Genomic DNA, 24909 nt, shown 5'->3' with positions numbered 1-24909 from the left:
GAAAAAACAAGCTACCCACCTACTTTACTGATTAAATGGAGATCTGTGCAAAAATTCCATGATACTATTTATTTTGCATACTTTTACTACAGCCCTGGCAGTGCTGCCCTGGCTGGATACTACGTAATGGTTACGTTTTAATATGTTGGCCCATTGTGACTTTATATTTCTTTTGGCATGCATCAGCTGCAGTAGCATTTCTTTTGCCAGTCTATCCTTATTACTCCCTCCCATAAATGTTGCCTTGTGTTGCTGTTCTATCAGGCACAGGACCAATATTGACTGCCCCATATTTCTATTCTCCTGAACATACCTTTTTCTAGAACTTCTCTCTGGACTTGTAATTCTCTTATGAGAAGCGATAAATATAGCACCTATCACATGCGCATTTTATGACTTCTAAATATAATTTTCCTGTACTTCAGCTTGCTTAGAAGATATGTATAGCTAGTCACAAGCAATAACTCAATCTACATGTATTTCTCCACTTTTATTCTGCCCCTTCCATGTTGTGGAACAGTCTTTAATACCTTGGGCAGGTGTACTGGCGTAGCCTTTATCTGGATCTTCTAGCATTTCTGTTAAATGATGAAGTGCTCCACTCTTTCTGATCCTTAAACTCAGTAACTTTTTCCTCTGTTCTTCCAAGAGTTTTCTATGTACCCTTTCTTTAGGTTCCCTTTAGTTTATAAGTCCTAGCAGAAGAACCTGTTGTCCTATTCCTTTGCTTGGAAATCCCCTGGCTCAAAATCTAATCATCCTGCCAGAAAATTTAATCAAACTTCTTTCTCAGCTCAGGCACTCTCCTTAGCATAATCATAGCTTGGTATCAGACTGTACTTACAAGGATTAAAAAATTCGTATTGTTCCTGATCTAGGAATATAAAACAGTTTTGATAGATAGTATTAAAAAGCGGTTTACCCCAGTCTGTCATTGGCACCCATATGTAACTACTACACAACAGTGTTTTACTTACCATGTATTCCTACAGACATGACTTGCTGTTTCAGTGTGCACCTAAAAGGTTGCAGGGATCAATTTTCAAAGACAAACGTTCAAGACTCTGTTAAAGTAATACTCCCAATGAAATCTGCTTTGTCTAGTCTAGTCCACATAAGCCTTAGTAACACTACGATTCTTTTCCAGTCACAGGGATCATATGTGATAAAATATTCATAATGTTTTCATTGTCATCCTATACAATAGCAAGGCTAAAGGTCCCCATGTAATTCTCATTCATTTTTCAATCATACTGCCAAATTCAGTTATCACCTGCAGAATTTTCTGTAAAGACAGCAGTAATACTCCACAGGAAATCATCAAGGGACAATATGCTGCAGTACTGCTTTGTCAGGTTTATTTTCCCATTCTTCTTTGAAAAAGAGGTGTCAAATATTGACTACTGTCTCCTCTACCTGTTCTACCTTTTCACGTACAAACTGTAACAATTAAATGACATTATCTTTAAAATAGTGAGGAATTAATTCGGTAGTTTACAAATTTCGTTTGCTAGTATAATATTTCCTCCTGATTTGAGAATGAATCTGCTTAAAAAAACTGGAAGCAAGCTTGTTTCACGCTTAATACGTTTTTTTTGCCCTCGTTATGTAAATACATATCTTCCTATCCAAAACCACACAAGATTTCTTCAGGGCTCCACTTCATAACATCCATGTTTCTCTGCATTCTGTATGCTCATTGTAGACATTCAAGGTTCCTCTAATATAAAACCTTCTTTTATCATCCCTCTCAATTTCCCCTTACTGCAGTGGCACGAAGTATATGTATATACATAACATGCTATGTTAGTTTTCCACCTTACTGCACTTCACATTTCTCTTAGATATGCAGGACACTGAAAGGAATTTTGGTAGGAAGGACAGAAATAGACAGCACATGCGTGTATATATCCATATGATAGCTGCTATATTGACATAGCTGCTTCTAGTTATCCTGCCCCCTTCCCTGTTTTGTTTGCCATGTAACTGGTCAGGAATTCCCGCAGTGATTTTAGACTAATGTAATGCATTACTTTGGTGATGGGATAGTGACTTTGTCTGCTTGTTAGAGTAAGTTAAGCTGCTAAGTGACTTCAGAACCCTTCTTAGAATTCCTAACATTTTCTAGGAAAGCTTTGGGATCCTAGGGTTGGAAGGAAAGGGTTTGGAAAGGCAAAACAATTCTGTCTAGTCAAACCCCTATTGGCTACCCTGTCCCTTCTGGGAGATGCCAAAGCTAGAAACAGGTATATACAGGACAACACAGGTAAAGTGTTTTATCCCAGTTAAATCCTACCTCAGTGAGGTTCTTAATGTCTTTATTTGAGAGATATATAGAGTGACCTGGTTTAAGTCTATTTACTTCTCTCCAGTGGATAGTTAGTTTCTTCTTTTTGATTTTTAGATGAAAGCAATTATTTTTTGTAACTCATGAAATTCTTGTCATCTTTCCCCATCTAGACCCACAGCCACCTGATCCTATGCATTATTTTAGGAGTTGTCTGAACAAAAGATGAATCATACAATAGTCTTTCTTTTTAAATCAAGTCTCTCATACAGCACTCAAACAGGAAGGACTAACTGCTAGACAGGAAGGACCTTTCAACTAGCACTTAATCTAGGATATTTTACAAGAAAAAAGTATCTCTTTATATTTATTCAGGCTATCTCTTGCTTTCTGCATCATCTGTATTTTTTCTGCAAAATTCTGCTGCTTTCTCTCTGCCTTCCATTTTAAATTTATTCAAACATAGTTTGAATTCCTGAATTGCTTTGACTATGACTGTCTTGGGCAATGGTATTTCCTTCAATTTATTTTGTAGACTGTTATTATTTCAGAACAGATTCAATTTTTTTGTATAGTAACCTTCAGGAAAACCCAATGTTTACGTCCAACAGATTCAATTACTTTTTTACTGCACCACCTCTTCTTAAAATACTTTAACTTCACCTGCTTTCTTTAGAAGATCTTGGGTTGTGGATCTCTAAACAACACATTTGAAACGGAAAGAAAAGATTTGTGCCATTTTATGAAATAGCTCATAGCTACCAGCATATGGTAAATGGCAGCCACTATCACAAGGAAAAGCCTCAACAGGAAAATAGCAACAGCTTCCACTGGTTTTTCCAAGACTTACTGACATTTACAGATTTTTCATCTTTTCTGGAAAGCAAACATTACCATTCTTGCACCCATTTTATTCATCATTGTTTATGGTTTACACAAGATAGATTTTATTTAGTTTAGTTGAGGTTTTTCACAATCCCCAAATGCCTACCAGTTTTAAAATACTGATGAAAGAGAAATAAAGATTGAAAGATAAAGTTCTTAGGTATTTAGTACAAATGGCTGTTAATTTCCTTATTTGTGATAGCTTCTCTCATCATAATTTTTCATTTTTAAGTTCAAAGCTCTCCCAACCACAACCGGAAAGCTTTAATGTAAAAGCCGTGAGGAGATACTACAGGAGATAGTGTTTTTTCGAATTATTTGCTATCTTGATAACAGGGTCTTCCCTTTTGAAAACTCTTAGTTGGTCTGGAACTCTTTGCTGCAAAGCACACCTCTACTGTTCCAGAGGATGACCAGGGATGTTTGTATGTTTGCAAATTATTGGAAGAACAGAAGCAGCCATCTGTTCCTTAGCATATTCTTTCCCTTAAGCAACCAATTCCTTGTTCTCATGCTCAGAGAAGAATTTGCAATTAGCCACCAACAAGGCCATCTGGATAAGGCACTGGCATTATATTGCTTATACCCCAGCTTGTGTATAATTATGAAATTACAGCAGCACATTTTTTCTAACCACCTGGCTAGCTACCCCGCTTAGGATTCCTGAACTGGAAAAGACACTGCAGAGAAGAATGCCTTTTCCTACCTTTATTTTTCCTCCACATTAATAGAAAATTTTCATAACTCCTTTGGGAGTTGTACAGTAATTTATTCTATTTTTTTATTATAAGCCATTACCCTTTCAAGTTCACTTCTCCTATAATATGTATAGTACTTTTTTAATATTTATGAAACCAGAAATGTACCTGTTGTGTTAGGACAGGCGTACATGAGTGGATACATCATGTATCTTTATGCCCTGTTTCAGCATCTGCCTTCATCTTAGAATTGTGGACTTACCACCTCTTATTTAAGATCTTCAGATATATCAAGATGTCATCCGGCTATAAAAAACTGAGCGCCATGTTATGTATTGCTGTTTCAAATGTGTCATAAGCCAACACTTAAAATTTATAAAGGCCTTGTCTTGTCGTGTATGCTATTTTCTCTTAGGTTTGGATTTATTTATTTGTTATTTAATTCCATGCAGAAAATGAGATTGAACACTATGTGTTTCATGTCTCCATGGTCACAGGTAAAAAAAAAACTTTCAGAATAGCTTCAATTGATTTTCTGTTCTTCATGTGAAGTAGGTGCTGCATGTTTCTCTTTCCCTAAAGTTTTCGTAATTATATGGATGACATCTTACTGTTACTTGAAGACTTGAGTTATCCTCACCGTGCGGTGATACATTTTCCTACTTTTACTATTATAGTTAAATTACAAAATGGATTTTTGGGGTATATCATACATTTATACCATGCAACTGTAGTCTTGCAATGGTGTAATATAGCCTGCATCTTTGTTGGAAATGATTCCTGATTAACTTATTTGCATTTTAACTAACAGAAATTCTATTTACTTTAGTAAAGGTTTTTATGACTTTCAAATACCCCCCAATATTATAATGATATTACATTGAAGAAGAAATTTCTTAGGTGTCAGATAGAACAGTTTACTAATTCTTTCTTTACATCATGTAAGAGATCACCAAGTTTACATTAATTTAAAATTGTCAGTCCTCTTGTACGTGTTCATTACATTTCACAATTTATGGAATGGTTTTAAGTCTCTGATTTTGTCCTTGGACTACAGACTCCAGCTGAGGATTTGGTAGTAGAGGGACAGTATTATGATTCACTACAAAATACATTAATAAACACAAACCTCTTAAAATGCAATATCCTGTTGGCATGAATGTTCTGAAAGTTGGCCAAAAACCTATATTACCTCTAAAACACTTTCTTCCAGACAATTAGTAGGAAAGGCATTTCAATTGAGCTAAAAATTTCTTGCATTGTTTCATTATCGGCTACAAATTCAAGGTCAGAAAGAAGAGCATGATTATTTGGAAACAGACCTATGATGGTTCTAGGGAATTATCTGTTGTGTCAGGATTTGCATTGTGAAAGTAAAAAATAAACCCTCAAACAGATTTTTAAAGCCACATTTTTACACCTGTAAATCTGTTTGTATTTAAAGTAGGCTCAAAAGTCTGATTACCCCACCTTTACAAAGAAAGAAGTAAACACACACACACACCAAATATAGGGACTATATAATTTTGCTTATATGTCAGTATGCCTTAAGGGGCTTGTGAGTTAGATTTCAACATGTCTACATACTGCTGCTGCAGCAGTGCCAGCCCTCATGGTGCGCCATGGTGCTCCTGGGGCTTTTGAAATGACCAGAAACTGCCAAAGGTCTGTGGTTTTAATCTGTAAACATAGAATTACTCACTGAAATAACTAAATCAATGCCTTCATGGAACTCTGAAACAGAGGATGCGATTCTGACCAAATCAATCCATAGCAAATAAAAAGGAATAGAAACACAAATAAAATGAGGAAAGTAAAAGAGGTAATTTGAAAAGCTTAGGTAAACAGTCTGTTCATGTATCAGCAACAATTCATTTTTAAGGGGTAATTTTTTCAGGATACTGTTTTAGTGTAACAATAATGATCAGTATTGTTGCAGATTTCCTTTGAATAACAATAAAATATATTTTCATTATCTAATAAAACAAATAAAAAGTAAATTTTAAATAAATTATATTTTCATATTACTTTACATGTAAATAAACAGTGAATGATTCTTCTCTCTTCATCTCACCAGTTGAAATATGGAGTGAAGCCAAAGGAGATGCACTAGACACAACTTATGCAAATTTCAGGAGAATTAGGCACAAAATACTGTTACTTCTATTAAAAGCCAAAATCATCCTCTCACTTCCACTTTCCAAACAGGAAAACTGGCTAGAATACTTCACAGTCAAACAACAAAAATACCTAGAGTCTAGATTATTTTCATACCCTCCGAACGCAAGTCAGAAAAATGGAACACACATATATTTGCAAGTAATGTTGTAAACAAAATATGCTCTTTTCTGATATCCCAAATCCCTTCTGTTTACTTACTCTGACCACTGAGGTGATTGAAGATGTACATATAAGGTTTTTAGAAACCTACGATATTGCATATACAAAGGACTGCAAGACTTGCAGAATAATCTATATGGGAAATGCAGCTAATACTGTTTGAAACAGTGAATTCATTACTGGTTAACATTAGAAGAAAACAAAGGAGTCGATTATTGCAGAAGAATAGGTGGGAATGTTAGAAATTAGTGAAGTGTGATAGTGGTTATGGAATCACTATCCAAAGTAACAAACATCCAAAGTACTGTACCTGTTGGCACTATGAGAACATTGTCGCTGTGTGTGATGGCACACATCTTTGGTAGAAGGAATATATTACTTGATACACATTTTAATTCCACAAAGAATTCTGTATATCATCTTCAATGCCTTATTTTCACTGCTTTCTGTTACTAAATTATAAAAAAGAAAATGTGGATTCTCTAAATGTACTTGACCAATATATCTGACATAATATGTTTATACAGAACAATAAAATACATAGCTATTTTCCAGTCTGTCCTATTCAGTCTCTATTTGCAGGAAATAAATAGAAACAGATACAAAGATAGATGAATAGATACAATGATAGATAAAGATTTTGAGAACTTTTGCAAAATTTATGTTCCTTGTATACATATTCTATAAATATATTAGCAATAAGAAGAGGACTAAGGATTATCTCTGTCCTCTAGTAGATGGGGCTGGCAACATAGTGACCAAGGATGAGGAAAAGGCTGAGGTACTTAATGAAGTCTCTGCCTCAGTCTTCAGCAGTAGGACCAGTTGTTCCCTGAGTACCCAGACCCCTGAGCTAGAAGACAGGGATGGGGAGCAGAATGAAGCCCCTGTAATCCAAAGGGAAACGGTGAGGGACCTGCTTCAGCACCTGGAGGTGCACAAATCTATGGGGCTGGATGGGATCCACCCAAGGGTATTGAAAGAGCTGGCGGAAGTGCTCGCCAGGCCACTTTGCATCATTTGTGAGCAGTCCTGGACAACCGGGGAGGTCCCAGCTGACTGGAGGTTAGCAAATGTGACACCCATCCACAAGAAGGGCCAGAAGGAGGATCCGGGGAACTACAGGCCAGTCAGTCTGACCTCGGTGCCTGGGAAGGTCATGGAACAGATCCTCCTCAGTGCCATTACACGGCACATGCAGGAGAACAGGGTGATCAGGCCCAGTCAGCATGGGTTTGTGAAGGGCAGGTCATGCCTATCAAACCTAATATCCTTCTATGATAAGGTGACCCACTTAGTGGATGAGGGAAAAGCTGCGGATGTTATCTACTTGGATTTTTGCAAAGCTTTTGACACCGTTTCCCACAGCATTCTCCTGGAGAAACTGCTCATGACCTGGATGGGTGTACTCTTCGCTGGGTAAAAAACTGGCTGGATGGCTGTGCCCAGAGAGTGGTGGTAAATGGAGTTAAATCCAGTTGGTGTCCGGTTACAAGTGGTGTCCCCCAGGGCTCGGTGCTGGGGCTGGTTCTCTTTAATATCTTTATCACTGATCTGGATGAAGGGATCGAATGCACCCTCAGTAAGTTCGCAGATGACACTAAGCTGGGCGGGCGTGTTGATCTGCTTGAGGGTAGGTTGGCTCTGCAGAGGGATCTGGACAGGCTGGACCGATGGGCTGAGACCAATGGTATGAGGTTCAACAAGGCCAAGTGCCGGGTCCTGCACTTGGGTCACAACAACCCCATGCAGCGCTACAGGATTGGGGCAGAGTGGCTCGAAAGCAGCCCGGCAGAAAAGGACCTGGGGGTGTTGGTTGACAGCCGGCTGAATATGAGCCAGCAGTGTGCCCAGGTGGCCAAGAAGGCCAACAGTATCCTAGCCTGTATCAGGAATAGTGTGGTGAGCCGGACTAGGGAAGTGATCGTCCCCCTGTACTCGGCACTGGTGAGGCCCCACCTCGAGTACTGCGTTCAGTTTTGGGCCCCTCGCTACAAGAGGGACATTGAGGTGTTGGAGCGTGTCCAGAGAAGGGCTACAAAGCTGGTGAGGGGTCTGGAGGACAAACCTTATGAAGAACGACTGAGGGAGCTGGGGTTGTTTAGCTTGGAGAAGAGGAGGCTGAGGGGAGACCTTATCACCCTCTACAACTACCTGAAAGGGGGTTGTAGAGAGATGGGGGCTGACCTCTTCTCCCTGGTGACAAGTGATAGGACAAGAGGAAACGGGTTCAAGTTACATCAGGGGAGGTTTAGATTGGATATTAGGAAACATTTTTTCACTGAAAGGGTTATTAAATATTGGAATAGGCTGCCCAGGGAGGTGGTGGATTCACCATCCCTGGAGGTGTTTAAAAAAAGGGTAGATGGGGCGCTTAGGGACATGGTTTAGAAGTGGCTCTTGTCAGGGTAGGCTAAAGGTTGGAGTCGATGATCTTAAAGGTCCCTTCCAACCTCAGCAATTCTATGATTCTATATGATAAAAGAATACCAAGCATAGAAGTCCATCAAAAAGCATTTTTTTTTTTCTGTTGGGAAGAATGCTTGTATTTAATATCAGGTATATATGCAAGAAGTCAAATGAACTTTTTTGTTTTTTGTTACAAGAGGTATTTCTGAAAACAAGTTCCATGACTGTGGAATCAGATAGGTCTAACAGGAGCTTCCAGAACTAATGCCAGGATCTGGGCCTATGTAACAGAACATAGGAAGATGCATGATAAAGGTTTTAAAACTGGCCACACCAAATATATGACTAAAGTTAGTCAGATAATGATAATGCTCATGTGCCAATGAAACCTAACAGAAATAAAGATCTAAATTGTAATATGCTGGAAAACATTGACCTCAGCAAAACTGCCTGATTAAGATATTTTCTCTATCTACTTTTGACAGTACTTGAGTGATATTTATTTTAATAGTCTAGAATATTTCCTACTCAAAACATTTACATTTATTTACACTTATTTATGGGTGTAAACCGAGCAATAAACTCTGCCTTCCAAGAGCGCTTGGTACCACGGACAGCTCCAGGTACACAAGCGTATCGTAGCAGCAACACACGAGGAACGTTCAAGGCGGCCGTTCATTTCTAACGGACCTTTCTGCTCTCAGTTTATAGCAGCATTGGATTGTTATTCCCAAATATATAATTGTGGTGGTCATCCTAAATTGTTCTTAAGTGGAGTTCACTCAGGGCAGCAGACAGAAAGATGTTAAACATGTCTGTCTAAACTCAGCTTTCACCTATAAATATGCAAATTGTCCCACCATAGTAGAATGTGGTTCTTGTGTACTCTTCCAAGCTTACCATTATACAATGGGGAGAAGTAAGGCAAGGAAAATACTCTGAGTAGGCACGGTGTGCTAAATTACATATCTAATGATGCAATGTTACAATTGTGCTGTAGTATTTCCGTCTCTTTAAAAAATGTTAACAGCAGAATGTTTCTGCAGTGTGAAATTCTTAGAAATAACTCATCCCTTTTATTTAAAGAATGTGTTTATAGTACTAACCTAAGTTTGAACACAACCATGTTTTCCCAAGTTACACCTGTTGTTTATAAATCTTCAGCTTTAGACTTTCCTCCATAGATGTCGAATATTGTAAAAAAATAAACGAAGAGGTAATCTGTGGTGAAATGTATCAAAATAAGTGAATTAAAATTCCTGAAATTTCATGGTCAGGTAATATGGACAGTTACCAAATAAAACAAAAGTTATTTCTAAAAGCAGATTTTGCTCAGCAATAGACATAATATATTTTGTGTGCTTTTCACAGTTATGCTGAAACACTATTATTGACACTGTTGTTTCCTCTCCTACAGAGTCGAATGGCAGAAAGTTTGCGTCTCTTTGATTCCATCTGCAACAACAATTGGTTTATCAACACTTCCCTCATCCTTTTTTTGAACAAGAAAGATCTGCTGGCAGAAAAAATCCGACGCATACCCTTAACAGTCTGCTTTCCTGAATACAAAGGCCAAAACACTTATGAGGAGGCAGCAGTCTACATCCAACGCCAGTTTGAGGACTTGAATCGCAACAAGGAGACCAAGGAGATCTACTCACACTTCACCTGCGCCACTGATACCAGTAACATCCAATTTGTCTTTGATGCAGTGACAGATGTCATCATTCAGAACAATCTCAAATATATCGGCCTCTGCTAAGAATCCTTGGGCTTAATCTGTTTTCCTGAAGTGATAAGAAAGGGGCTAACCACTTCCACTTCTAGTGGAAAAAAATGGGGCAATGCTTAGTAGCCCAAGAAGAGAAAAGGGGAAATCTGATGTATGTACACAGTTCCTCTTATGCCCCCTTAACCTACTACATCATTTTTCACAAATATGTGTTTATGAGAGCGAAAGCCTCCTCTCCAAAAACACACACGCAATCCCCAGTGGAAAAAGTATCCAACAACTCAAAAACCCCAAACAAAAACAATAAAAGAGATTGAGGCATAACTCTGTGGAGATGTTTTCACCACAGTCACTGCACTTTTATTCCATTTGTTTCATTCCATTTCCTACAGTGGGAGTGTTATCATGTTCTGTGTAAGAAATAATTCTTCATCCAGTTGTCCTAAAATTTTACAGACACGAAGATATAAAGATGGTGAGTGACAGATGAACTTGTTTGCAGGATGTGGAGCAGAATGGTTGTGTTGGGGAGAAAAGCTAGTTCGAACCAGAAGCTACAGAAAAGGAGAGTTTAAGCAAAATACTACTTAAATTTGTAGAGAATGGGCATGCACCCACAATATTGGTACACACAACCAAACAGTATATACACATACATCATGTATGCATACGCACATGACTCACAGCATATACTATGTACACACTTTTGCTTTACTTTATTGTTTATCAAGGACATCTTGCCTGTTAAAGGAATTGTTGGTGCACAACTGTTCTGTGATTTCCAAACTGACTAGCAGCTCTTTTTGGTCTTTAAGGCTTCAAATATGCAGCAAAACTACATGAGATGAATCTATGAATAGGCCAAATTAAGGTCAGTGTTTCTTCTACTGGTAAGGAGTTTTATACATCAAAACAGTCGTCTTTTACATCTTTTTTTGCCAAATATTGTGGTGTTTCACAAAAAACAAACTATATTTAAAAGTAGGTTAGTGTTCCTTTTTTAATCCAGATAAAAAAATAAATCATAAGGCAATTTTTTAAATTAATGTTGTGTGTCTGGATTGCTGAATGTGAAAGTTGCCAACGGACAATTCTGTTCCACTGCTCCAAATATATTCTGGGAATTGTAATATTGTAACAGATTTCCCAAGAAGCAGGAGCCATGGAGATTGTATAGTATATAGCCTCCAAAGTCTTTTTTTTGTTGTTTTTCTAATTATTTTAAAAATGTGATGTATTATTAGAAGGTTAAAGATGAGCGATATGAACAATAACTAAATGTCTTGATATTTCAATTTAATAATTTAAATTATTTACAGTTTAGTGAAGTTAAGGAAACTGAAGAGATGCATTCCTCAGCTCCAGGTTTCATCTCATAAAGAAACACTACTGGATGAAGTAACATTCCAGCAAAAGTTTGAATGCATAAGAAGTTCAGTGGGACAATACTGGAAAATCTCAAATGGATCATATAGACCTGAGTGTTTGGTCAGTTGATTCGTTCCCCTGCCATAGAAAAGACTTCTTAAAGACTTCAGTGTAAAGTTGGTGTGTAAATATATGTTTGATAATTGTAAAGCACATACGTACACAGAGACACAGACACACATGCACACTGGAAAATAACCTTCTACTTTTGTTCCCCCTATGTACTATGATTAGTGCAAGAAATTTCAGCCAAGGGCTCTAAGAAATTTAAAACAAAATGGTTAATAACATCAACATTTAAATTGTCCACTTAAAAAAATAAATAATTCAAAAGATACTGAACGTGTCTATAGTGTGTTCATTAATTAGTGTTACAACAGTTACTTAATTGGATAATGTTTGTGAAGCTTTCTTTCCTTTATGACAGACTGCTGAGTTTTGTTTATTTGCTCCAGCACTTTTTCCTCAGTTTATTCACCAACATTCAACAATTTCAATCTTAAGCAATTATATTTGAGCAACTCAGTAAGATTTAAGGGATGTGTTCCCATTTAGTATCTTTACATATTCTGAATGCATATTATTGTTATGGTTTTTTTGGGAGATGGTTAGTAGCAATTTCAGGAAAGAAGTTGTAGATCAAGATCTATAGGAAATATCAGGAGAGAAGCAAGATACGTAAGAAGCCTACCTGCATATTGTCTTACACAAGCAGGTACTTTGTTGCATGGATATCTATGCTTAGAAATACACATCTAGGTATAAGCACATATAAAAATTTTTGAATAGTGCCTGAAGTTCATCTCCTAAACCTGTATTTAAAGATAGAAAAAAACTTGAAAAATATGTTCACATTTTTGTACTACTGGGCTCTCAGCAAGTCTCCAAAATCAAATGAAAGTCACAAGTTCATGCTTGTGAAAAGTTAGGCTTTAAGAAAAATCTAAGTACTTTTTAAAAGTGACCATATAAAGTGATCTATCAGCATAAGTCTTATTGATGGCTTTTATTGAAGTTTTCTTGAAAATTCCACCCATTCAGACTATAACAAGGTTCTTCCAGAACATCCTCTAACTGAAATCTTTAGAAGTGTGGATGTACATTAAGAAAAGGTGCAACTCTTGCATAAACAGCATAAACTCATAAAAATAATTTTTTTAGAGGATGCTAGATAAACAATATCCCTGGAGTTTAAACAGAATTTGACTTAGAACCCTTCACCCCATTAATCATGTCTGAGACCAGCTGAAAATATTTGAAGTGCTTGCATAGTTTCATCCCTTTGTTTGCTTCTCGGCATTTCTACAAAATGCATAACGAAGTCCTGATCTTTTTTAGCTTATGTTTAAGAATCCCTCTTTTGGTCTATTTCAGAATATCTAAATTCCAGCTAGGATTTTTTTAAGTGACCAGGAGACTTAAGCTAATAATGAGCTGCGACTGCCAAGAGAACTATAATACTCTTGAAGACAGTAGCTCAAGCAATAATCATTTTCAGCCTTGCTAGAGAATGCAGCCATAACCAAATATATTCTCTGAGGCTCAAGTCATGGGTTAAGACTTTCAAAACTCTTCAGACCAGACATAAATGATAATGGGGAAAAATCGGTCTAATTTTGAACATGATACTTTATCCACGTACTAAAGACACAGGGCCCCCTTAAGCATTCCCTGTCAACTGTTACACCTGAAGAACAGAGGCAAAAGAGCCAATGAGGCTGTGCCTTGAGGGTATAAAAGGTTTGTCATGCCACACAGGGAGTATTTAGGTGTTGTAATAAGAAGATACTGTTGCTTGCTTGAGAAATTTGCAGTCAGACTGCTTGACTTGGTGAGTTTACTCTATATTGTAATTGCTAGTACAGTCCATAGAGCTCATACAGGGTCCTCTAAGCTCTGTTTACTGTAAAAGTGCTATCATTTACTTGAGACACTGCACAGTATTTCTAGTCTAAATTGCTTTTTATAGTGTAATATCCTATTATTAGCCAGCTGAAGTGTGAAAAAGGTATAAAATGAGCCAGGGCTTCCTTTTCCAGTGAGTGGACCATTAGATGCTATGCCTCCTTCACCTCTAGCTTTCATGGTACTGTGGCCGTTTGAGACTAGTGAAAGAAGGGACAAGAAAACACTGGCATTCATTAGAGCATAGCTTCTTGGTAAGAAAGCTGGATAGGAGAACTAAAAATAAAAGTGCAGTCAGTTATGAGGAGGGTAAGAGACATTTTATATTAAAAAATAAATCTTTATTCAACTAAGGTCTTTCCAACGTAAGTATTACAGGCAACCTACAATATAAGTGGAGAACCTAGGATATTTTAACAAAGGCCTAAGGGTATTTCTAAAGAAAAGGAATGCGTTGCATTACTCATTGAATGAAGGCTATCTTGGGAAGGAGACAAGAAATTGAAGCACTGTGTTCCTACTTAACTTAAGAAGAGCATAGGCGTGGGGAGGCATAAAGCAGTAAATAATTAGGTTTAAATAATCAATTCACATAATCAGGTTCTCTGAATAGCAATTCCTTGCTATTAACTCTCTAATCATTTAATTCCTATGATGTTTTTGATCTTAGTATTCTGAGTAACTCATGGTTACTGTTTTCTATCTGAAGAATTCAAGATGTTAAAATAAATTGTTTTACACAGAAGTAAAGTAATTCTATTTTCTGATTGTAGAAGAAAACTGAGGCACAGGGAAGATAACACTAAAAAGTCTGGGCTGAGGACAGGTGCTGAAGTGAAATCCCTTGACTCTTAGTTGTCCACCTGGATAAATCATGCAATTAAATTTGCATCTATTTTCTCAGTTCTCAGGTTTATCAGTGATGCAGTGTACTGCCACCTGAAAGAGCTGCATTAATACAGCTGGGATTTCACTTCAACTGGGCAACAATGACATTCACAGAAGAGATGTTCCATCTGCTGCAATAAGAATGCCATCTGTCCTTTTATCATGTGCAGGTCATACAGCAAAATAAGTTTCAAAGGGAAAGAGGTATCCTTAAATGGTCCTTATCCATAGATCTGATTGGTTATAACATTCCAAGGGTGGAATAGTGGGGAGACTGTGGGTCAGTAAAGTAGGAGAAATATTATCTCTTCAACTCTTCCCAAACAGATGTTCTGGCAAGCTTAAAAATCCGTTGCCCTATCCAATCCATCTCAGGCTTTGCCTAAAAGGATTAAGTAATCATAAAAGACAGAACAGATAATGGGTAAGAATTATTACACTTTTCCAGTATTAACCATAACCTAGTGAAAGATATTATTTTTTTTCCTGGAACTATTTTTGCAGTTGTTATTGTCATTTATCACTGCTTAACACCCTTTCACTAACCTTGTTAAGTATTGCATGTCAACAAATTGTTTTCACAGAGTGAAAGTTTTTTTATTAACTTTTCCCATGATTGCCTCATTTTCTTCTGCTGCTGGTTCTTTTCCCTCATCTATCTCTATTGAATACATATATCTGTCTTAGTTTTGTCTTTCTTCTGCCATTAAGTATTGCCACTAAGTTGTTTCTTCTGGAAATGTTACTCCTCAATGTTCTCCAAATCTTTGTGGATTTTCCCACCGTTTGGTTTTTAATGATCGCACTGTTCCTGGAGGATACTGGTATACATCCTTAAATTTAGGAATCAAAAATAGTCTGCAAGTGGATTTGCTGAAAATAACCATGTTTTCCTAAATTACTCCTGTTTGGAGAAAGAACAGGTGGCCTGGCATAGAGCTAACTGGAATCACTGACCACTTTGCAGTGAACAAAACCAACTACACTTCATGCCAAATGCATGTTGTACAGCTCATGTTCCTTTTGTCTAGTGTGGCACATACTGCTTTATTGGCCCTGTAAATTACCTCAGCTCTAGAAAACATCAGAAATCTAGCTGTAGAATGGTATTTTAGTTGCTGACTTCCTTCAGCTGATTCAAGGTACATCCTAACTCCTTATCTGGATGTAAGATGTAGAAGTAAATGCAAAGAGGAAGACAATTTCTTGGCTAGCTGAAGAAGGATGAAGAATTCCCAAGCAGATACTATTGCCGTATCTGTAATATGTCAAATTAATTATATTGGGCCTTGTGACTCTTACTACCTATTGGAAAATATTTGCTGCTCTCCCTGATAATTCCCCAAATTGTCTCATAGCAAAGAAATGGTTCTAGCACCTTTTTGGGTTTTTTGTAAGTAGCCATCTGTATGTGAGTTCATGCTACAGTAACACAATTCTGCTCAAGGAGTTATCTTCTAACTCTTAAACACAGGTGTGTATATTTTTATATATATGTTATATTTCTGTCTAAATGAAAAGAATACATGGCTTGAAAAACACATTTTTCCAAGGATAATTACTCAGAGATAACTTCACAGACTACATGTTAGCTCAGCTTCTACGCCACTGATCCTACATACTGTACATACCTGACTGGCTGAGGATCGCGGGTTTTGTCTATTCCCCCACCCACCCCCAAACTGTCAAGGGACATTGTATGAAAATTTGGTCTGTAGAAAGCTATGCAAGACTAACTTTAATCTAGTTAAGGACTTCTATCCTGAACAAGTCTTGGAGGCTTTTAACAGCACAAACATTGACAGAGGAAATAGTCAAAATCTGGCATCATTTCATAGCTGAAGAAACTAAGCTTTCGAAGAGAATTTCACCTAGAAAGGTATGACTCAAGCAAGCTATAAAGAGACTGCTAGACATATCATGCTCTCTGAGATATCTGAATATAGGATCAGAAGACAGAGCTTAAATTCTGCTTGCTTCACAGACGTAAAGAGTTCCTCTACATTCATTTTTAATTTCTTATAAATAGAAGGGGGGGCAATAGGGAAAAAGTTGGCCTACATGTATACAGAGCATGATCACTGCAAATATATTAGGATTACACTAAATGCTGAGAATTAATGAACAGAAAAAAACTTATTCAAAAGAGACATAAATATCAGGTTTCTAATAAAGTAATTCTCCTTATTTACACTTAAAAGGAAACTGCAATGAAGGCGCTGATGCACAGAATTTACCAAATAACTAATTTTACAATTATTTAAATATCCTCTATTCAACACTACTAATTGCCCTTCTCTGATTTTTGGAGATGAAACTCCAGAACCATTCCCCAAAACAAGTCTCAATGTTAATTTGGTTTGGAAAACATGATTCTTATGTGCCACCAGTACCTCAACTGGGAGAGGTAAAATGAAGAAACTGGTATCAGTCTTAGCTTAAGAGAAGCCTCACTGAAAAGCAACTCACACTCAGAGAATTGTAGCCTTTCTGGTAAATATAAGCAACTTTTACTAAGTTGGGACTGTAACAAGATTTGGAAGCTGGTCTTCCTCTGGCAGAAGTTCCTGCTCACTTCAGAGCTGCTGTGAATTCTTTGCCTTCAATCAAAGGCAAGGTTTTGAGGAGAGACACTGCTTCAGTTAGTTCTCAGCTTTTGTGGAGTTCTCTGCTCAGCAGGGGTCTAATAATTCTTCAACTCTAGCAGGCAACTTGATTTTCCTTGTATAGTATAATCTCATATTTCCTGATTATCACCAAACTGGTTTTACACTTGTGACAGATCCCATCAGTGGTTCCTGACCTAAGATGACATATTCAGATGCCTGCAGGGGCAAAGATGGCACAATGGGAGTAGACCTAAGTGGCAGTATGGTGTACCACTACATTTCCTCTGGTTTGGGCAATGTATTTTGATTTATGTGGCATTCTTAATAAGCAACCTTTTATGTTTTAGCACCACCAAGAGCTAACGTTGCTTACTGCTACACTAAGTGTCTAAATAGAAGTGATGGTTCTAATAAAACGCTTTCTATATAACACTTGTTTTTAGTCCCTGCTTTTTAGGAAGTGTCTAACTGCAAACACTGGGGAAAAAAAGCCCTCATTTGATCTCAGGGCTTTTTTTTAAGTTGCTTTTTTTCCCCCTAGAACTTTTACTCATCCTCCAGTGGAAGTTTTCATCTTGTGTAGCTAAACTTCCAACTTACAACCTACTTAGTAAATGCTCTGAGTTTTGGGAGACAGAACCTAAAAGCAGGCAGGTGTTTAAATGTAACATTAGTTGTAGTTTACTTCTGTAAGTCTCAAATCCGTATCTAAAAAGGTATGTACGGCAGCCACCAAACCCTGAGGCAGTTTCCCTGTTTACACTGAAACCTTTCCAGTCAACTTAAGCTGTGCGTCATGCACGCATCTGAAAACTGCATCAGCAAAAGGAGACAAGCGCTCCTGCATCAGCCTATTAGAGATCTAGCCACATCTGAAGGTTGCAGTTAATAATAAAGTGCGGTACAGCAGGGACTGAATGGCAAGACTTATTAATGAATTATGCAGTTCCAAAAGGGCTAAGAAGAAGGCCTTAGCTAGTAGGGATGAATGGTTAATGATAAATAGTGATCTGCAAAAATTTGGCAATATTCATTTACTTCTGGTAATTTTTCTTCTCCATAAGTTTCTGTTATGATCCACATACTCACAGGATGGTATCTATCTGTCTACAGGTAAGGGACAGAATTCTTTAAAGGCAGTCAGACAGGTCAAAATTCACATAAGCCAAGTCCCTTTCTCATTTGATTTGAGAATATGTAAACTGGCTAGTTTTAGCCCACTATATTAATATCCTTCATATGGATTAAATTATTTAAGACCTTAAAAAGGGTTGCATACATTTAAAAATACATCTTTATATTTTCAGAATTCACATACACTCACTCAGCAAGGATTTAAGCATTCATTTAATTATTTTTTAAGCACCAGTAATGTAACAGAATTCCTCAGACAAGACACTTTCCTACTAATTTAAATAGTATAGCTTTTTAATTGATAATTTCTATCGACTGAAATTTTAATTTTAAAATTATAATTTTCATCAACTGCAAGAGTAAAGTTTAAGACTAATGTTCAGATTACAAAACTATTGAAATTCTAATACTAGAATCTGGAAATAAAAGTAACAAATCAGCATAAATTCCCTTAGTGTATAAGAGATTTAGAAAACTATAAATACAGATAATAAAGAAGTCATGTACAACCAGTACAAAACCGCGTTCTTCTGGCAAGTCAAATTCTCAGCTTGGATTCCTCTATTTAGACTGAAGCATTTAAAAGCTAGATGCCTGACTGATGAAATCAACCCAGCTTCTGTTTATCTCACTGGAGATAAATGGACATCATCAGAGCAGGACTCATCTCATCCTAAACAAAGCACCTTGGATATGTCAGACTTTGTGTCCATGGAGATACTGATTTCTCCCCTGCTATGCAGGGAGTATAGGATGAATTGCTCAATTTGACATCTGAATTTAGGTGTAATTTATCACATTTTTAACTTCATATCTTACCAAGCCCATTTAACAATTCTACCTACTGGCAAACAATATTTGAATAAAATATCAGAAAAAGCAAACTACTACTTTGGTTTTTTACATTCACCACCTGAAAGCAATGTCCTAAAACGTACCTTTAAGAAACAGTGTCTATGTGACTGAGGTCAAAGACACCTTATACCTGTGGAATACACAGTGCAGTGGATGGTGCCCTTAGCTGCTCATTTGGCTCCTGCACCAGGGCTTGCAAGGACCGTGGAAGGCATAAAACAAATTTCACATTAAAAACTTACTACAAACCCCATGTGCTGTGAAACTAGTGCACCATGATGAACAGCTGATCATCATTTTGAACAGAAGACGACAAAGTGAATTTTTGATGCAAGATTCTTAAATACAAATTTAAGCATGCAGTCCACACAACCTCTATCTTGAGCAGGTACCCTTAACTTGCATAAGACCCAAGAAAATTAACAGATCTAGTAGGATCTCCCTCCCCTTCCCCCCAGCCAGGAGTATTAACATGGGGCATTTCACTTGTTATCTATGTAAACCATTTTCTGTATTTTGGCTAAGTATTCTCACTATCATTACACAATTTGCAAATTTTTAGAAGTGCAAAAACAGCTCTAGAAAACATAGTTTCCTCCACCAATAAAAAAGATGACAGTTACAGCTTTTAAAGTTTTCTCTCAGAACCCAAAGAATAAATTCTCATACGAAAATTAACTAAAGAAAATTAAGATGAGCAAAAATAGAAAAAATACTGGTTTTAAATATGATTTTCAAGGAAAATGGAATAAAATAAATCTGGAAGATATTACATTGGGAATCGGGTAAATTTACCTATCTGCTTTGCCTATTTGAATACTTAACTACCAAAAAAAATCCTTACCTTCAGGTAATTTTGACATCATTTCAAAAACCTGATGCGTGTTCTTCCGACAGATATCTACTGGATCATCCAAGCGCTCAGCGAGGGCAGAAATAACTCCATTTTGGATCAATCCTTGCCTGCAAACAACATTGCAGGGCAGATTTAACTAAGCATAATAAAATTCATCTATATTTGCAGGATGCTTAATTTTAACTAAATACCCTTATTTACATTGCACCTATCTTGCCAAAACTTAGAAATTCTGTTCATATTACTCACTGAAATGTCTTTATTGCTCCCCATACCATTAAGTAAACTCTGGAATTACACCTACCTACCAACATTATGCATAGCCATTATATAGAGGATTTGTGTTGTTTTTTGTCGGACAGTACTGTCATGATGTAGCAGCAAAGTCTTCAGGTTATCCAAGAATCCTATGAGACACAATAGTTCATTTTAAAATTTCTTACCTTCAGCAGTAATTTAAAATAGCAATACTCATTTTTATCTCACAATTTGAAGTGCAAACAATAAGAATTTTTATCTTGTCCTGATGGTGAAACTCTCTTTGCCATATCTCAAGAAGGGAAGAAACTTTCAAGTTTCAAGGCCTACTGCCAATAATGCCATGCTACAAACAAGCTGCTGACTTCTGTATCAAGTTAAATCCTATTCTTGCAAATATTTATGAAATGACATAACTCTAAAAATAACTCAAGTCAGTGGAGCTATTGATGTTTTTATAAAACCATGGGTTTGCACGATTGACAGCTACAATTTTAAAAATTTCTTTAGGTGTAGCATGGGATATGTAAAAACATGCAGCATTGCTTTTCACACATAGAAATAAAATTGGTGAGCCATTAATGATTATGTGGATACACACATAGCACTGACCAAAAAAGACCCCCAATCAACCAACACTCTCACATTGCTTCAGTTAGTGTTAAACAGTAACTTAATAAATTTTGAACACGATTATTGGTATCTCTTACCAGGAAAAAAACATGAAGGACGTAAATGGAGAAAAAAGCAGTGGCAAACTGGAGGATTTCTTCAATGTTACATAATGAGCTATGTAGATACACAACACACTGCTAAAAATTGCAAAGATAAGCTTGTGTGGCTTTTTTTTTTCCCAAATCCAAACTTAGATTCTTCCAAGTGCTGGGATAAAAACTTTGAAATTAGTGGTGGCTAGATATAATCTTGATGGGTTATATTGTCTTGTATCTTCATTTCTCATGAAGTTCCAGGTTGGTGTTTGTTTTTTTTTTGTTATAGACTCATTCTACAATCACCAAGATACTTCCGAGAAGTTCTGCATAAAAAGATCTGATGTTTTATATCTCTAGCAAACTTATAGCTGGATGTGCCATGCTATCCACTGCTGAAGGAATCAATGGCAAAAGATGACTTCACAGATTTTGCAAATGAACTTGTAAACCATATTTAAAAATTATTAATTGTTACTTAAAAGATTCATCAGAGCATCAGAGTTTTTTGCCCGTTATTATTATGGGATCTGAGTATTTCGAGCACCTCAAGCATGAAAAATCCAGGAAGGTACCACTGTCATATGTCACACCTGGTACAAAGTGTTTACTGAAGGGGGGAAAAAAAGGGATTTTGCATTTTTTTTCCTGCTCTAGGATAACTAAAAGCTTTTTTCTTTTCACCTTTCTAAGGAAAATATATCTAGTAGTTTTATGTTATTAGAAATTCCTAAATTCACTGCTTTACTTTTTTCTGAGATTCGTGAATAACAGGGTTACAATACTTTTTACCTTTTTAAGGTAAAACAAGTAGAGATTAAAACCAAAAAATCTTCATCATCATTTTGTGTCACCAAAGATATTGCAAAGAAAAAAGTAGTACACAAAAGTAAAGTGGGTTTTTCCCCCCACACTGTGTCAAAGCTTATGACAACAGATCACTTACCTATTTCTATTGCCTGGTAGACTTTTTCTGGGTCATGGACAAGATCGCAGAGCACCATCAATGCCCGCTGCTGAGTCAGTAGCTCAGGAGACTGTAACTCCTCATTCAGTTTAGGAAGGGCCCTCTTTCCAAATGCAATAGGAGCTTTTGTGGGATCTATATCAGGGGTCAGGTTGGCTGAGATACGAGCATGTGCCATCCCGAATTTTCCTGGGAAAGATTCTCCCTTATCCCTAAAAATACTCCAAAAAGACTGCACCAGGTGACTGGACAGATAATGCACCAAAAAGACAACTACTGACTTTAAACTGTGCTCTGTGTCCCAGAAGAGCTATTTTAGCGCACATTTGTTGCTAGGAAGCTAGGAAAAGCTATGAAAGAGGCTAGAACGGTTCGTGGTCATCAGCTGAATTGTCTTATCTGGTTTAATACTCTACTGAACACTGTAAAAAAAAAAAAAAAGAGAGAGGGGGAAAGTTTCAAATTTTCAAATTGCGAAGTGAAGTAGTGGATCTTTTTCAAAGTGTTAAAGTGAAGTAGTCCAATGTACCGAACCGAAGAAGGGTCTCAAAATATAACAGCAAAAGAAATCAAAATACCATTTTTTTAAAAAAAAGCATTCTTTTAAAACGGGTCTAGTTTAAACGCGCCCCCGAACGAATCGTTAGCGTTGAACAGAATCGGCGATGGCTGACTTCCCCTTCCCTCAAGAAAATGGCTCAGCTGACAGAATCATACAACCTCCAATATTTAAAACTGCGCAACAAAAAAGCCTACTGCAAAGTTAAAACACCTGCTAAACAGCTGCACTTCTCTCTTCAAAACAGAAGAAACAGACTAAACAACCAAAGGCACCCTGTCCCACCAACATGTCGCCGCCTCAGCCCGTCCCCGGTTCCCGCTCCACAGCTCCTGCCCGCTACGCCACCGCCTCTCGCGCGCGCGTGCTCTGGTTACCACAGCAACCCGCTCTTTGCGTACACCCGACTCCGTGAATAAAAGCTACGCAGTCAAGCGTCCTCAGTCCGCTCCTGCGTCAACAGCGTAATCACCGCGTTTGACGGTGGCTGCTGCGAGAGAGTAACGTCAACGGCGTAGTTGGCGAATTAGAAGCCGGGACGCTGCTGGCGCAGGACATTGTGGAGCGCCGCGGGCGGGTGAGCTGAGGTGCGGCTCCTCAGGGAGGGGAGCGTGTGAGGGAAGGGGAGAGGCGCCGCTGTGGGGTTGCCGTGTGGAGGCCGTTTTACCTCGCTTCTTTCCTAAAGCATGGAGGGAAGCTCTTTCCTCACCCCCTGTTTTTAAAGTAATTTCGTTTCAACAAAACTGAAAAAAATTCAGCTTGAACAAAATGGTGGTCGAGTTAATGGCAGAGATGTAGCAGGCGAGTGCCTTGAGGTACAAGGGTTGAAGAGAGCTCAGTAGCTCTGGTCTAGGTTTTCCTAGTCTTCTCCAGAATGAAACTATAAACAGGTAGAATGTGTAGCAGAGGTTCAAGACAGACATCTTCTTCAGCACGATTCTGCTAAAAAGTACAGCGTTGTTCAGAGGTTGGTATGCAGGGAGAATGTATCATTGCAATGTAGCTAGCACAACTTGAGGGTGATCTGGATTGTCAGATGTGATCTCGCATCAGGAAAAATAATCTGAATAGCTTGTGCTATAAAAGGTTAGTTCTCTGCAAATAGAGAAGTTGTTGAGATGTTTTTCATTATGTTTGGGTAACAATTACTATAATCAAAGTTCTGAAACTGGATTTTACAAAGCTGAAGTCTTTCAGATCAACTGGATTAAAATGAAACACAGGAATAAATTCTGGTTTGTTGATCTTCCAAATACACAAAAGAAAAATTACTACTTTAAAAAGTATTTTCAGGAAAGGATTTATTTTTCTGCAACATTTTAAAGGGGTTTATTTAAAGTAGAAGTTATTTTCCTGAATTAGATTAGGCTTTGGTTAACTATATATCTGTAATGTTTAGCCTTATTTTAGTAGCAAGAACCTGAACTTTTCTCAATGTAGAAGGGGCAGGAGAAGATCAGAGACTTCTCTTGTCCTTCAGTGTTAACTCTGCTCTTGTCCTTTTGGCATGAGTTGTTCTGTCTTGTCCTTCACCGTAGCTTAGAATACTGATTTTGGTTCATGGTCATGATGTTAACATGTTATGTACAGCTTCTGGATGCCTTCCTCAAATCCTTTGTCTGTCTGCAGAGTCTGCTAGTGATACTGTTCCTGCAGCATTGATGTAAGGAGCTTGTGATGCCATGGAGACACTATATTCCGAATCCTCCCTGGTGACTGAATCCCCTTCAGCTCTGTAAGAAGAACAAATCTGGATCTCAGTACCTATCATTCTCAGTATTTTTAGCAGCTTTGTATTTCTTAAATTACTGATCTTTTTCCTCCAGTGGTGTGGCTAATTTGCTAATTTTGATTTTGTAAATTGGGATATATTTATGTGTGTGTAAGATTTAGATTAAATACATTAAATGTAAGTGAAGGTGGCCTCTCAGTTTTAAAATGTTTCTGTTTGGTTATCTTGGTGCCTTCTGTACTTTGGATTCACTGAGAGTGTTGAATTGATTTTTTTTTTTTTTTTTTTTGTAGCTTAGTTTGTGAAAGAGCTCTAGGAAACAAGCCATGAGTCAGCCTGTGTACACATGACACTTTTACATGCTTAGGATGTGTTGAACTAGAACTAGGAGAATATGGAGAAAGCAAATTATTGTTTGAAACTCTTGACAACTGGGAAGGTTTTAGTTTTTGTTTTCAGAACTATTATTTTAACACATTAACGTTGCCATAAAATCATTCAGACTTGCCAAAAGGGCAGGAGCACACCATAAAGGTCTAGATCTCCCTAGTTTTATAGGGTTGCAAGTAGCATGATAAATAGAACTAGGCATATGGTAATAAATATTGTAATGTCACCTTCTTTGGTGAATAACCTGTCAGCCGCAGTTCTTCTGGG

General features: G+C 37.4%; 2 protein-coding genes across 2 annotated transcripts in view; one reads left to right on the top strand and one right to left on the bottom strand.

Annotated features, from left to right (window-relative positions):
- The window catches only part of GNAZ (G protein subunit alpha z), a 40737-nt gene extending 30356 nt beyond the window's left edge, over window positions 1-10381 (top strand). Inside the window, exon 2 of the mRNA XM_054220043.1 lies at window positions 10037-10381. Within this exon, the coding sequence (XP_054076018.1) occupies window positions 10037-10381 (345 nt within the window). The remainder of the gene's footprint in view (window positions 1-10036) is intronic.
- Window positions 1-22139, bottom strand: part of RSPH14 (radial spoke head 14 homolog) — a 95111-nt gene extending 72972 nt beyond the window's left edge. The window contains exons 1-3 of the mRNA XM_054220045.1: window positions 21941-22139; window positions 20331-20433; window positions 20015-20133 (exon numbers count right to left, since the gene is read on the bottom strand). Of these exons, the coding sequence (XP_054076020.1) occupies window positions 20015-20133; window positions 20331-20433; window positions 21941-22139 (421 nt within the window). The remainder of the gene's footprint in view (window positions 1-20014; window positions 20134-20330; window positions 20434-21940) is intronic.
- Between the last annotated feature and the right edge of the window lie 2770 nt (window positions 22140-24909).

This window comes from Rissa tridactyla, chromosome 13 (assembly GCF_028500815.1).
Source record: "Rissa tridactyla isolate bRisTri1 chromosome 13, bRisTri1.patW.cur.20221130, whole genome shotgun sequence".
In the NCBI taxonomy this organism is placed as follows: domain Eukaryota; kingdom Metazoa; phylum Chordata; class Aves; order Charadriiformes; family Laridae; genus Rissa; species Rissa tridactyla.
This window is presented reverse-complemented; position numbering and strand designations above follow the sequence as displayed.